Genomic DNA, 12945 nt, shown 5'->3' on the forward strand with positions numbered 1-12945 from the left:
GTCTGGCACATACTGGTTGTCACTGGAACAGTACCAGTGAGGAACTGTAAGCGCATCTCCATTGAGCTGCACTCCCTCCTGTCGCAGAGGAGCCATCCCTAGGTGAAGTGTTTCCGTGTCCTCAGATGCTTTTGTTTGCCAGGAGACAACCATGGCAGTGCTGTGTTTGCCTGGCTTTGGGGGGCTTGTGGAAAGGTCTTCTGGCTGTGACATCCCTTGCAGCGGGGCAAGGGCAGGTCATGATTCTCAGACTTCCTGACTTACGGTCCCAGGATACAAATGACCCAGCTCTTCCATTGCTGCTGTGCTCCGGGGACGCTGGAGAAGCAGAGTTCAGGTATGGGTACGTATAGTGTCTATGGACCGCTCTGGCATTGGGGACGATGTTCTTCCTGGGGGGTGTGGAGTGTTAGCCTGGCCCCCATTTTGCAGGTCCCAGGTGTACCTCAGTGCTCATGAGGGAAATGTCATTGCTAGGTTAAACAGCACTCAGCAAAGCATTGCTTTTTCTCCAGGCTTCCCGGCCCTGCGTCAGTAGGATGTGCCATCCATCCAGGCAGCCTTGACTACGCGCAGCAGTGCCCGGCAGTAGCAAAGGTTATGGGGACCCCCACAGCTCCATGGATATCACCTTTGTGCCCAAGCCCAGATGGGTGTCCAAGCAATAGGGGCAGCGCAAATGTAGTGATTGCATTCCTTTGAGCTCAAGCCAGCAGGCAGAGCCTGGTGATTTTGGGGGGTTGTGGGGGTTCAGGTTGGCTCAAGTATGGGACTACATTAATTAAAATGGCTTAGAGGAGCATAGTCCTTGGACCCCAGACCTTAAATTGCCTTGTAGCCGAGGGCTGTGCTATAGTACACACAGTGCCTGGTAAAGGGTGGGTGAGAAGCAGGGAAAAAGATGTTCAAGAGCATCTTCCACTGGTCTGGCTCACCACCTGCCAGCCTGGGACATGCAAGCCTTGTCCACACTCCCCTCTGGCTTTCAGGTGGCCATAACCCGTCTAGCTGCCATAGGGCTGCAAGGGCCATACACAGGGCCGTGCAGGTAGCAGGTAACAGCCCGGTGCCTACCACGCTGTATGTAGCATCTGGGCCTGTCTCAATATTCCCTTCACAGTCGGTGTTTGCTCACCTGCCTGCAGTGTGCCCCATGCTGGGAGCAAGCACCTGCTCGCCCATACTCTGCATCAGCAGCCCAGCACCCACCCTGATGCTGCCACTTGCCACCCGGCAGCAGATGAGTGCGCCGGGGAGAAATTCCAGACCTGTGATGTAACATGGAGTATTGCACCAGCAGGGCTATATGGGGCCCGGCACACCTCACGCAGCATCTTGCAGCCGGCACGGTGCCACTCCACATGTCCCTGTGGGCATGCTGCTCCCGGTGCTGAGCGATGCCAGCTGCTGCTCGGATCCCGAGCATTTGTGTGTCCGTGCCATGAGTGGAGCTGGCAGAGTGCTAATGAACATTGGGCTTCGGCCATGGGAGGCTCAGTTTGGGCTGGTATGTGTGTCACGGCCCCCGAGCTGGCAGAGAGGAGGAGAGCAGCAGGGGGGTCGCAGGCACGGTGGTGGGAGCAGGCAGTGGTCCTCTGTGGTCTCCCCAGCGCTCAGGCCAGCAGCCCCTGGAGCAGGTGCATCACACTAATGCCAAGTGTGGTGCAAGTCGCTCCGTGGCCTGCGGCTGGCAGCATTAGTCTGCTGGCAGCTCACAAGGATCAACTCTCTGGATGAAGTGGAGTGACAGAGTTTATAAAAAGGCATTTTGGCATAAATGGCCATTGTTGGGCTCCTTCACCACCTGTGGCTTATGAGGATTTTCATACAAACATTTTACTATGACTGTGTTCTTGCCAGGGCAGAGTTATGAATGAATTGTTCCACTCCGCTTTAAACCACATCTAAGGCTGCTTGACTGGTGTCTGGCTTCAGTGAGCCACATTTTGGGATATAAACAGTTTACAGAGCAGCTTTCTATTGGCCTCTGCTTGTGAAATAAAGAGCCAGGCATTGCTACAAACAAAAAAAAGAAAAAGTGGAAGAGGGGAAAACAAAAGAAAAATAAACAAAAAAAAGCAGCAGTAGCCATCCTGCCTTGTGTGAGCATCACTCCCTCCCTGGGCCAGCCCCGTGCAGGCACAGGAGCAGGGCCAGGCTCGCAGCTGCCTGCCTTGAGACGGTGCAGGCTGGATGAGGAATTTGGGGCACTTGGAAAGGGCATCTGCCGCAGCCACCTCCCCTGCCTCTGTGTCCTAAAATACACCACTGCAGTGGCCAGCCACACTTTCCAGGGTTCGCGAGGTTAAATGAGGCAGGAACACTCCCTACCCCTATCAAGGGACTGAGCAGCCGCTGCGCAGCAACCTCTGAGGAGCAAAGCAAAGCTCATGCAAGGTATTTCAAGTTGCTAACAATTTTTCTTTTGAAGCAGAGCTTCCTGACCTGAACAGAGGTGCCCTGCCTCTACGCGTTAATATTATCAGCCTTTGGAAATGAGGGATTTGCTCATCTTCCAGGTCAAAACGCTTTTAAACTTCCAGGAGCGTTCTTTACAAGCCGAAGTTTTATTTGTTTCATAAACAAGTCAAATTATATTAATGTAAAACAGGTAAATGGACAAAAGTAAAACACACAGCACTGAACACAACGCTATAGAGCACTGACATGTAGAATTGCAGTTCCCTCCCTCGTGCGATGCCCTCCCTGCCCCGGTCCCCCAAATGATTTGCTTGAAAAGCCTAATACAGAGGTCCAAAATCTGATTCAGCTTAAACATGATGTACAGGTGACAGTATTGTATCATAAAGGTAATGATAAGAGAGGAACTGGCTCGGAAAGGGGGAAGGTAAAAGAGTTCCCCCATCTCTTCTTTTCTTCCTTCCTTTTTTAAATTTTTAAACAAATAGGTAAGGAGGAAAGGGGGGGAAAAAATCAATGGAAATAAACACTTTTTCACTTCAGTATATATATATATATATAAAAAAAGCATGATTCTCAGTGAACACAAAAGTCTATAAAACTACCATTGATCTGTGTTGTTTTCTCCATTTTTTTTTTCTTTTTACAAGTTGCTTTAAAAAGGATAAAAAGTGCACAGACACCCTTATAAGGCACAAACAGATCTTCTGTACAAATCATGTATCATTGGACTGTTTAAAAAAAATAGCAATACGAGAACTAACAATTAAATCTGTAAGAGGCTACCTTTTCCTGGAAATCTTTTATAAGAGGCCTAGTTAGGAAAATTCCTGTTGCTCTCAGATAAGCAGGGCGACAAGTCCACTGCTCTCACATCCCGCTCTGTGCACGGCCACACTCTGGACCCCAACTTGTGTTATTCCCCTGTATGCACTGGCTCCCTTGCTGGCTCCGTTGGGTGCTGCCCTCATGGAAACCCGCCTCGGCTGCTACAGCAAAAATTCAGCCTGTGCAACGCATCCTGAAAAGCTCAGACACAGCCTGGGGTGGAGCCGGTATTCCTCCTTGCTGGCTTAAAGAAAATAAGGAACTGCACCGAAATAAACCCCACCCCAGGTAAGCAATGAGCTCCGCATGTGGAGGACTTGAGGTATCAGCCAAGCCAACAGGATCTGCTCCGCTCCTGCACGAAGCTCAGCGCAACCACTGCAAGGGACTGGGCACCCCTGAAACCAGGACAGCAGCCCCAGGGATGGCTGCTGGTGTTTGCTGCCCCAGAGCTGAGCCAAGCTAACATCGCTCGCTGCGGATTTGGATAACTTTCCTTAAATTCCTCATCATGCAAAGGCTTCTCGCTACAGTGACCAAACCACCCCGCAGCCGTCCACCCCATGCTCTAATACTTTGACAGCATCGCACTCTTAGTGCTGTGCCCACAGACTATAGCCAGACCCTGACCTGCGAACAGGCAAGCCAGGGAGGTCTCTGCAAAGGCAACGTCTGCGGGACCCGGGGTGGGGGCAGCCTGGAGGTCTGGGCAAGGCTCTGGCTGCTGGAAAGCTGCCCCTGCTGCATCCTTTCGCAAAGGTGTAAGTGAACTCGTGCCACAGTGGCAGCGGCACAGCCAGTGGCATGAGCCGAGCTTCCAAAAAGGGCTCTGCAAAGCCAGTAAGCTCTCATGCCAATGCAGCAGGGCAAGGGGTGAAAGAACTCACTGTACAGCAGCCTCTCATTTATATACTTAATTAAAATTGTAATTAACTCAAGGAAAATAAAAAGTTTTCTCTGTGCCCTGCGAGCTGGCAGCCAGAGCCTGCTGCAGGAAGAGAATAAGCTGCTCCCCTAGGTCTGCTCTCCCTGATGTCAGAGCAGGGTTGGCACCACCAGCCCATCACCCATGGCTACGGAATCACAGAATCGTTGAAGTTGGAAAAAAACTGTAAGATCATCAAGTCCAGCTGCAAAACTAACACTGCCAAGTCCACCACTAAACCATGTCACTAAGTGGCACATCTACATGTCTTTTACATACCTCCAGGGGATGGTCACTCAGCCACTTCCCATGGTTGCTGCTTTCAGGACACTGCAAAATAGGTGTAAAGCTGACTCCTGGTGCACAAAGGCTGAGGATCTTAAGATTCTCCGTAACAGCTGCTACCTGCCAAATGAAAATTCAGAGGCCACCTAATCCATGAGTGGGCATTAAAACATGAAGAGGCAATATGGGGAGTCACACCGGGAATCTCCTACAGGCTATGGTCATGGTCCCACTGCTGGATGCATGTTAAGCAAACTAGTTCTTTAGGAGCCTGGACCAGCTGGAAAACTGCCAGGATAGGAGCCATGGAAGCAGGCAGAGAGGAGAGGACAGAGAACGGACGGCAGCTCCTGCAGGAGCAGCAGTGATGATACTGAGCTCCTTGTATCAGCCTCACTGCCGCCTGCTCAGATGCTGCCCAGCTCATCCACATCTCTGCTGCTTGTAGCTGTCTAATGTCACAGCTGAAACGCATTTACCCTTTAAGTCCCAACATCTAACAGTAACCCCAGAGACGCCTCCTTTCCTTCTCCCAAGGAAAACCAAGTGAGATAGAACCTTGTTCATCTCAACAAGTTCTCATCTACTGTTGGGATCCAGCATCTCAGCAGCTGGAAGCTGAGCTGGGAAACTTGGAAAGGCAGCACACATACTCATACAGAGTCCCCAGAAAAAAAAAGGGTGAGCCTGCTGGGACTGAGTCAGAAATTAATTTCTCACCACGGGCTCCAAAATGTCCCTGTGGTGGGGCAGGAGGAAGGCTGAGCCCTGCCATAGCGCTGGCTGCAGAGCAAAGGCTAGGGGAGGTGAGCCAGGCAGGACGGTGAGATGGCAGCTACACTACCTGCAAAGAGAAGCAGAGCAAAATGCAAGCATGTGCATCTTGCAACAAACACCATACATGCAGACAGTGCTAGCCCCGTGCTTTTTCTAAGCCAGGATTGCAGTGTGCTCATTCAAATGCCCCTCTCATGCACAGGCTGCAGTTTATGGCTTCAGCAGCCAGACCTACAGGCAGTGCCTCAACAGCCCATTGCTCCTACCTGCTCCTCCACCACTGCAGCAGTTGGGGTTGGCTCAGGCTATCAATGGGCTTGTGTTCCTCAATGCTACCTAAGTCTCAGCCTCCCCAGCCAAAAGTCCGTGCTCTGCCACGGAAAGCAAAAGCTGCTTCATCTAAGTCCACACCAGCTATTCCACATACCCCAAAAGCCTGTTCAGGAGAGCGAAACCCAAATAAGTGCGCATCTGGCTATGCTACTATTTTGGCCTTAGCTAGTTTCCCTTACATAGATGAGTGTGACATTTCCAGATCAGTTTTGTTCACTTTGTACCCTCCCACTCAAGTCTTGTCCTAATTTTGTTCCACCACAGCTCACGCACCTGGCAGCAGCTCAGAACTGTTGGAGTTTTGGGGTTGAGAAGTACAGTGGCATCCAACACTGACCAAGTGGCCACTTCCCCTTCCTGACACCCACCACAGCAAGTCTCTGGAGGCGGAGAGGAGGAAAAACAGAGCCTTTGCACTGGAAATTTCTCATTTGCAGCTGGGTCAGGCCCAGACTGTGATTCCCCAGATTCACCCATGGGCACATAAGCGTGGCCGGCACAGCAACTGTGCCTTTGGGCCCTACCTGATCCTCAGCTCAAATTTATCCCTGAATTGTGCCCTACCAGTCAAATAAGGAAACATAGATAACGAGCCACTTGATAACGACTGACCAGCACAATAACCCATAAGCAGGGACGGAAAGGCATGGTTACTGCTAGCGGTGTTCCCCCTTCCTACAGCCCGAGGCGGGCACTAAGGGCGGTATATTTTAATAACATCTTTGATGACCCGTCGGCAGATTGGGCAGCAGGCGTTGAGTTGCTTCTTCAGCTTAAGACCGCAGGTGTTGCAGAGGCACATGTGTCCGCAAGTGTAGATCACCGTGTCCACCTCGCTGTCAAAGCAGACGGTGCATTCCCCATTCTTGCTGCTTGATGGCTCCGGAGGAGAGAAGATGGGAGAGATGGGGGGGCTCAGGGGTGAGCTGGGAGCAGTCACTGCAAAGAAGGAGGAAGGAACAAGGTTATTCAGACACCAGGATGGTGCAGGTTTGACAACACACAACCCTGCCCCCCCATCAAGCCAATTTTTTAAGGCTCTTCCTTCCTTAGTCATTGCCAGGTTCATTTGGTCAAATATACCCCAGCATATTCTAATTGGGAGTACAGGCAGAGAGCTCTGTGCAGAGCCTGCCAGCCCTTTTCTACAGATGGGGCGAAGCATGGCTTGCCTGGGCTTCCCCAAGCAGGGCTGTCCTTTTGCACACTCGTTTCAGAGTGTGCATGCGCAGAGCCCCACCCTCCACGAAGGAGCCATACTCCACGCATGGCGCTCCTGCATCTCACCAGCTAGGCCAGGCAGCTGCAGCACACACCAGGGATGGTACCGGGCAGGGCACCCACGGCTGTCTACCTGAGACCCAAACACCAGCATGCGAGTGTTTCCATGGGCATCCCTCCAGCAGCAGAGCCTTGGCAGGGCACAATGCAGCAGTTTGGGTGATGTGAGCCCCTCAGAAACAATACTGCACCCGTCTCTATTGCGACATTGCTGCTGCTGAAACAAGGGCAGCCCTCCAGGGACCACTTTCATAAGACAGACTGACAACGTGGGATACAACACACAGCCCTTCTTGAGGCTGTGAAAAGCTTCCCACCATTTCATGTTTCCTTCCAATTATTTCTGTTGGCCTCACAGTAGATGTAACATCACCCCACTAACATTGCCCTGCTGTCTTGCATAGCATCATCTATCACCCCTGCTGCAGATAGCCGGACCTCTTCCCGGTCTCTGTTCTCCATCGCTTCCCGGGTTCATGCCGACGACTCGGCCTTTGTTTGGGTGCTGCTCTAACTCCAAGCTCCTCCTTTTGAGTGCTCTATGAGCTCCTCCTTGGAGTGTCCTAACTTTCTCGCCTTCACTGGGCTGCTCTCAGAGTGCTCTCTCTTACTCTGAGCTCCTCCATCCAGCGGTCTTCCTAACTGCTCTGCCAGGCCAGGCTTTATACACCCTTATCATCTTGTTAGGAGCTACCCAGGTGATTGGCCACTCCTCAGGATTCCACAGCTGCAGCAATTAAGACGAGCTCAGCTTCCCTACAATTATCTCTTGTTTACAACCCACAATTTTCTTACATTTACAACATTACATCATTTTATAACATTACATCATTTACAACATTTACATTTCCCTACACTACACATCCCAAATTCCTGTCTCAGCATAGCCAGCCCAGCTCTCCTTACCGAGCGATGACTCTGAAGCAGACGATGACCTGTTGACGCTGAAGGCCATGTCCGAGTCGCTGTCGTACTGTGAGCCACCAGGGGATCCTGAGGGAGAGACGGTCACTGGGCTGGACTGCACAGTGCCTGCAAACACAGGAGAGACCTGAGCCTGATGGACACCCAAAAGCCAGCTAAATGCCCCTCATCCTAGAGAGTCGCTCCCACCCCATGTGGGCAGGGTGCTTTAGAGAAAGTTCAGTGGCCGAGTTAAGTGCTGCCCCTTAGTAACAACATAGGTGCGTGATTTTGGATGTGAACTCCAAGGCCTGGACCTCACTTTGTGTTATACAATTTCAATTCAGGGCTTCAGTGAAGCAGGTTATCTGATGGCCACCATTTGGAGTGTAAAGTCACCTCGCTGTCATCCCCACCTCTCCAGCAGCAATAACCTCAAGCTAACACTGTCTCACTGTCTGGTCAACAGCAGGTGGGAAAGCGCATTGCTTTAAATGAGAAAAATCTGCATTACAAAGTCATCAACATCTGCTTTTCTGACAGAATCCTTAACAAAAAGAAAGAAGCACTGTGACTGGTCACCAGCAATAGATGAAAAGTGACATCTGATTCCTGAGTGATTACTGTCCATCAGAAACACACATGCTTAAACTAGAACTGTGCTCACAAAAATCACTGCCCTTACCAACGCAAGAGTTAATACCTGTTGGCTGGAATGGTGGGTTTATGAAGAACCCCTTTCAGAGAAAAACCCTCTGAAAACCAGCTGCCCCCACCCACTCAGCAATCCCTGCCTCCCTACCTGCTGCTTATTTTATCTCTTAAGTCTCATCTTTTTTTCTGGAGGCGGCCTACATCTGTGTGACAGCTACCATGTCCCACTCACTCTTGTTTGCAAATGCAAGGTAAGATCAGGAGTTGCTAACTCACATTGGTGACCACTCGTTAAAGGCAAAACTGCGAATGCAAACACGCATCTCCTGTTCTGGCGCAGGAAATACCACCACCCAGGTGCTATCCATTATGATTTCTTGCGGCTGCACTTACCCAATATTTTGAGCTGGTTGATTACACCGTGGATTGTAAAAAACACCCAGAGAGACTGCGAGGTGTCCACGCACATTAGCATTCCTCGGCTGACTCCATTCACCCCATGGTGCACCTCTCCATTTGGCAAGACCATGAAACTGAGAATGTCACCGCTGTTGAGAACCGGGAATGCTCGGTAAACCACCCAGTACTCCTTGCGGTCCAAGAGAAAGTCCGGATCTGCTGGGAGCTCATTTGTCCGTAAAGTACTTGGATCACAAGAAGTGATGCCAAAAGAGAGGGCCCCGTAGTATGGCAACCCAAGATGTCCTACTTCCACAAAGAGGCTTTCACCAATGTGCAAAGGTCGGTCAGAGAACACCAAAGTCCTATTGCTTTCTTGCCAGTTGGTGCATGCAACCATCCGGTCCTGAGAAAAGGTGATGTCAGGTCCACGGGTGGGGTGGAATCGCAGGTCTGTGTCCAGGAAGGCTGGGACTCCCTGGGCACGCTGCCGTCGGTTTGGGCAACAGGGGATGATGTGGTTGTCTGTTGCAAGTCCTGGTACCCGACTTAGGTTTAGGTTTGCAATTTTGGCCACCACTTGGTTATTCTCCAGTTCGTTGTTATTGAAGTTGGCTGAATCATGGTTGCTCTGCGGAAGGCAAGTGCTGAGACGGGCAGTGCTGAGACGGGCAGTGCTCATGGTCTCTGCAAACATGCTATCTGTGAGATAAACCCAGTGATAAGGGACATTAGAGTCAAGATACAATTGCCTACTTTTATGATTATAATTGTTATTCTTTCAGCCTACACTGTTCCTCTGAATGGAAAAACAATGGAAAAATTAGCCAGAGGTCAGCCACTAATGACAGGCGAGCAGTGGAGAGTCTCATGTGGAGCAGGCAGAGAAATGGATACATCTTGTCACTAGCTGAGGAAAAACAAGTATTATGAAGTACTCATGTAATCTGGGAGCTCCTTGCACTGGTGAACCGCGAAAAGCTGTAAACCAGTGTGATTCTACAGCTTTCTCAGCAGAGGGGTCTAACAGCTTTGAGGGTGCTCTGTAAAAGAAGGAAATATCTCAACATCTTGTTGTTCAAAGGTCTCGTGCAAGCCAGAGCTGCAACAGAGTGATGGGCAAAGGAGCACAAGCAGGAACAGATACTCCTTTCACGCTCTTTGTCATTGCCTTACAGCTGTGAGGTGTCCAGGTAGTGGTATGTTGAAGAGAGGTCATTTTAATAGAAGATTTCAAGCCTCATATCTCAAGGGTGTTCATACTACTGCAGAGATTTTGAATTGAGAACTTGTCACAAAAGCTATGTGCTGCTGGTGGTACAAAGGAGGGTTTTTAAATTTTGAGGGTTATTTTCCCCTTTCACAGCAAAGGAAAAGTCAGGATGCTGACTTTTAATTCATTTCTCATATTTTCACCTTGGCCTGGCCAGGCCAGGGGCATGTGCGGGGAGGTTCAGGAGTGCCCTTCCTTCTACCTCCAGCACTACCTGGGGCAGCTTGGACTCTTCGCTCTGAAGGTAAGGCATTAACCAGCTCAGCAAAGTCAAAGCACGTGGAAGTTAAAGAGTGTGCGTGAATGAAGCAGAGTCCTAGTCTTCCTAAAGATGGAGAGGAGAGAAGCATCCGAGCACCAATACTGCCTGCTCCTTGGAAGAGAAAATCACCAGGCTTTTAGCAAAGAAGGAAAACCACCCAAATCCATCCAGCATCTGTAAAGCAGAGGCTGCCTTCACTCAGAAGCCCATGCAGGAGAGGCCACTGGTATAGCTGATGGCTGGAGCAGCTGCTTCTAGCAAGCACCGGGTGTCTGTCAAAAAATGCATCCACAGAGGTGTAAGGTACATTCAAGCCTCACGGGCTGAAAGAATGATTGAGTGCATCTGTCTTTGGGCTCTATTGCACAGCTTTCTCGACTTGCAAAATTTTGGGAGAAGACAGAGCACACGTCTGCTATGACATGACCACACCTGTAGCGAAGAGGCTGGGTCCCCTGATGCCCCAGACGGCTTGAGCATCACCCTGATTCCTGGGGCAGTTTCTGCGCTTGGTACTTTGACTAAAAAAAAAATAACTAATCAGAGTACAGGTGCCCTCAGGCCAACTCTTTCACTCCATGCACTTGGATGCTGCCAGAAGGACTGGTGGATGGGGGCAAAAATAAGCTGCATTTTATTTTTTTCTAACTGGAATTTAATGAGGAGGAAGGACTGCTCTGGTGAAGCAGCTGCACTGGCCAATACAGCAAATGCTCCTTCACCTCTGTGATGAGCACCAGAGGCTGGAGTGTGTTGCAATTGCAATTACAGGATAACCTACTGGTAAGGTTTAATTACACATTTGAGGCAGAGTAGGCAGTGCTGTTTGTATGCAGCCTTCTCACCTATAAAATAATTGGTACTGTTCAGAAGAATATGTGATGGAGCTGCCTACCCACTGGACAAACCATTTCACAGCTTAGCATTGGTGTCTGTTCGGTGTGAGGATGGAGGTGCCATCCTCTCAAGCAGGGTGCAGCTTAGCTTGGCTGTTATAAGTAAATCAGCTCCTAGGAGTCTCTGGGAAAGGGCAACACTCTTGTATTTTAAAAGGATTCCCTGTGGTGTAGACTAGTTCAAAACACTGCATCTAACACACTGAATTCATTTGAAATTTCAATGCCATAAAAGTTACGAAAGGAAAGTCATTCCATGGCAATCGGCTTGGTTTGCTAATGGGAACAAATTCATCCCCCTTACAGCCCTCCCTGAGGATGCTGCTTGTCAATCAGCCAGGCACCACCTGAATACAGCAACGTGCTTAGGGATGAGGGGAGATGTGGCATGCATTTGCACGGATCCTGAAGCACAGAGGAACTTGTACTTTTCTCACCACTCTTCAGCTGGCAGGCTGCATCCTGTGCTGCAGCTGGTGCTTTGCAGACATACAGTGATGCTCATGTATAAGGGAAGGATCAGCGGGGTTACATCTGCAAACACAGCTTGCTACACAGCCAGCCTAGCTGGGGACCGAGGCCTGGACTTGAGAGAGGGGCTGGGAAAAGGTGCCAGGAACTTCTTGAGGAATGGCTTGTAGTTTTCCAGTGGACTGGCAGTAACTGGTAGCTGGGAGAGAAGAGGGGAAGCTAGAGCTGGTCACCTTTGTCTCCTCAGTCCCTGGAATCTTGCTGTAAAGGAGCACCATGTTTTTCCTCACCATAGCAGCACATCTAGCTCAGAAAAAGCTGAGTGGAGTTACATGTAAGATTTCCATCTAGCCCTTCACATGGCTGCTATAACTCACAGCCTTAGAACTTTCTGCCACTGACGCCTCCCAAATCTATTGCCTTCTGGATCCTCACCGCTAGCAAAAGAAAAATGGCTAATTTGAAGTACAAACCCAACAGTAAACTAGGTTTCTTACGTGTCTTTTCTCCATGATCATACCTTTGTGGAAAGAGCAATCAGAAGAGTAAGCCACAGGCCAAAACACACACTTACCAAGTATTTGCACTTCATGGGTGATTCCATAGACATCTATGAGCGCCCAGAGAGGACCGGAAACTTTAATACCACAGTGAAACAATACTGGCTCCTCGTCATTGATACTGTAGAAGACTCTCCCATGACGGTCAACCCAGAAAGCCAAGACATTGTCTCTCACAGCAAACCTCTCTGGCAAAGCTTTGGCCCAGTATCCGGGTCGGGTCACTAGGTCTGGACAGGCGTACTTTGGTATGTCATCAGAGCTCATCTGTGATGGGTCGTGAATGGTGAAGCCAAAGCGTAGGGCCCCGCTCCAGCCATGGTGCACAGCCACCAGCTTCAGCCTGACTTTCTCATAGAGGTGGATGGGCCGGTTGGTGAAGGTGACCCCGTTGCAGAAACTGTTCCTTCGTGTGGCCTTGCGGGAGTGAGCATCCAGACGCACGTTCTTGCCTTTGGCTTGGGAGTGGAAACGCGGTGGTTCCGTGATAGCGAGGACTGAGCGCCTCTCATGGCTGCTGTTGGGCAAGCTGTAATAGGGGCGGCTGGAAACAGAGCGGGTCTGGTGGCTTGTGTCTGCAAAAGAAGAAAGCAGCGGCTCTGTCAGAAGTGCTGGACCTGAGCCCTGCATTAGCTCAGCCTGGGCAACTGAAACTAGCTTTGCATTACTCACTGAGA

At 50.3% G+C, this 12945-nt stretch overlaps 1 protein-coding gene across 1 annotated transcript in view; it reads right to left on the minus strand.

The window, feature by feature from the left end:
• Positions 1 to 2557: 2557 nt before the first annotated feature.
• The window catches only part of NEURL1B (neuralized E3 ubiquitin protein ligase 1B), a 35481-nt gene continuing 25093 nt past the window's right edge, over positions 2558 to 12945 (minus strand). The window contains exons 2-5 of the mRNA XM_054079893.1: positions 12283 to 12843; positions 8801 to 9508; positions 7757 to 7882; positions 2558 to 6508 (exon numbers count right to left, since the gene is read on the minus strand). Coding sequence (XP_053935868.1) covers positions 6264 to 6508; positions 7757 to 7882; positions 8801 to 9508; positions 12283 to 12843 — 1640 coding nt within the window. The 3' untranslated portion in view covers positions 2558 to 6263. The remainder of the gene's footprint in view (positions 6509 to 7756; positions 7883 to 8800; positions 9509 to 12282; positions 12844 to 12945) is intronic.

This window comes from Cuculus canorus, chromosome 14 (assembly GCF_017976375.1).
Source record: "Cuculus canorus isolate bCucCan1 chromosome 14, bCucCan1.pri, whole genome shotgun sequence".
Lineage (NCBI taxonomy): Eukaryota > Metazoa > Chordata > Aves > Cuculiformes > Cuculidae > Cuculus > Cuculus canorus.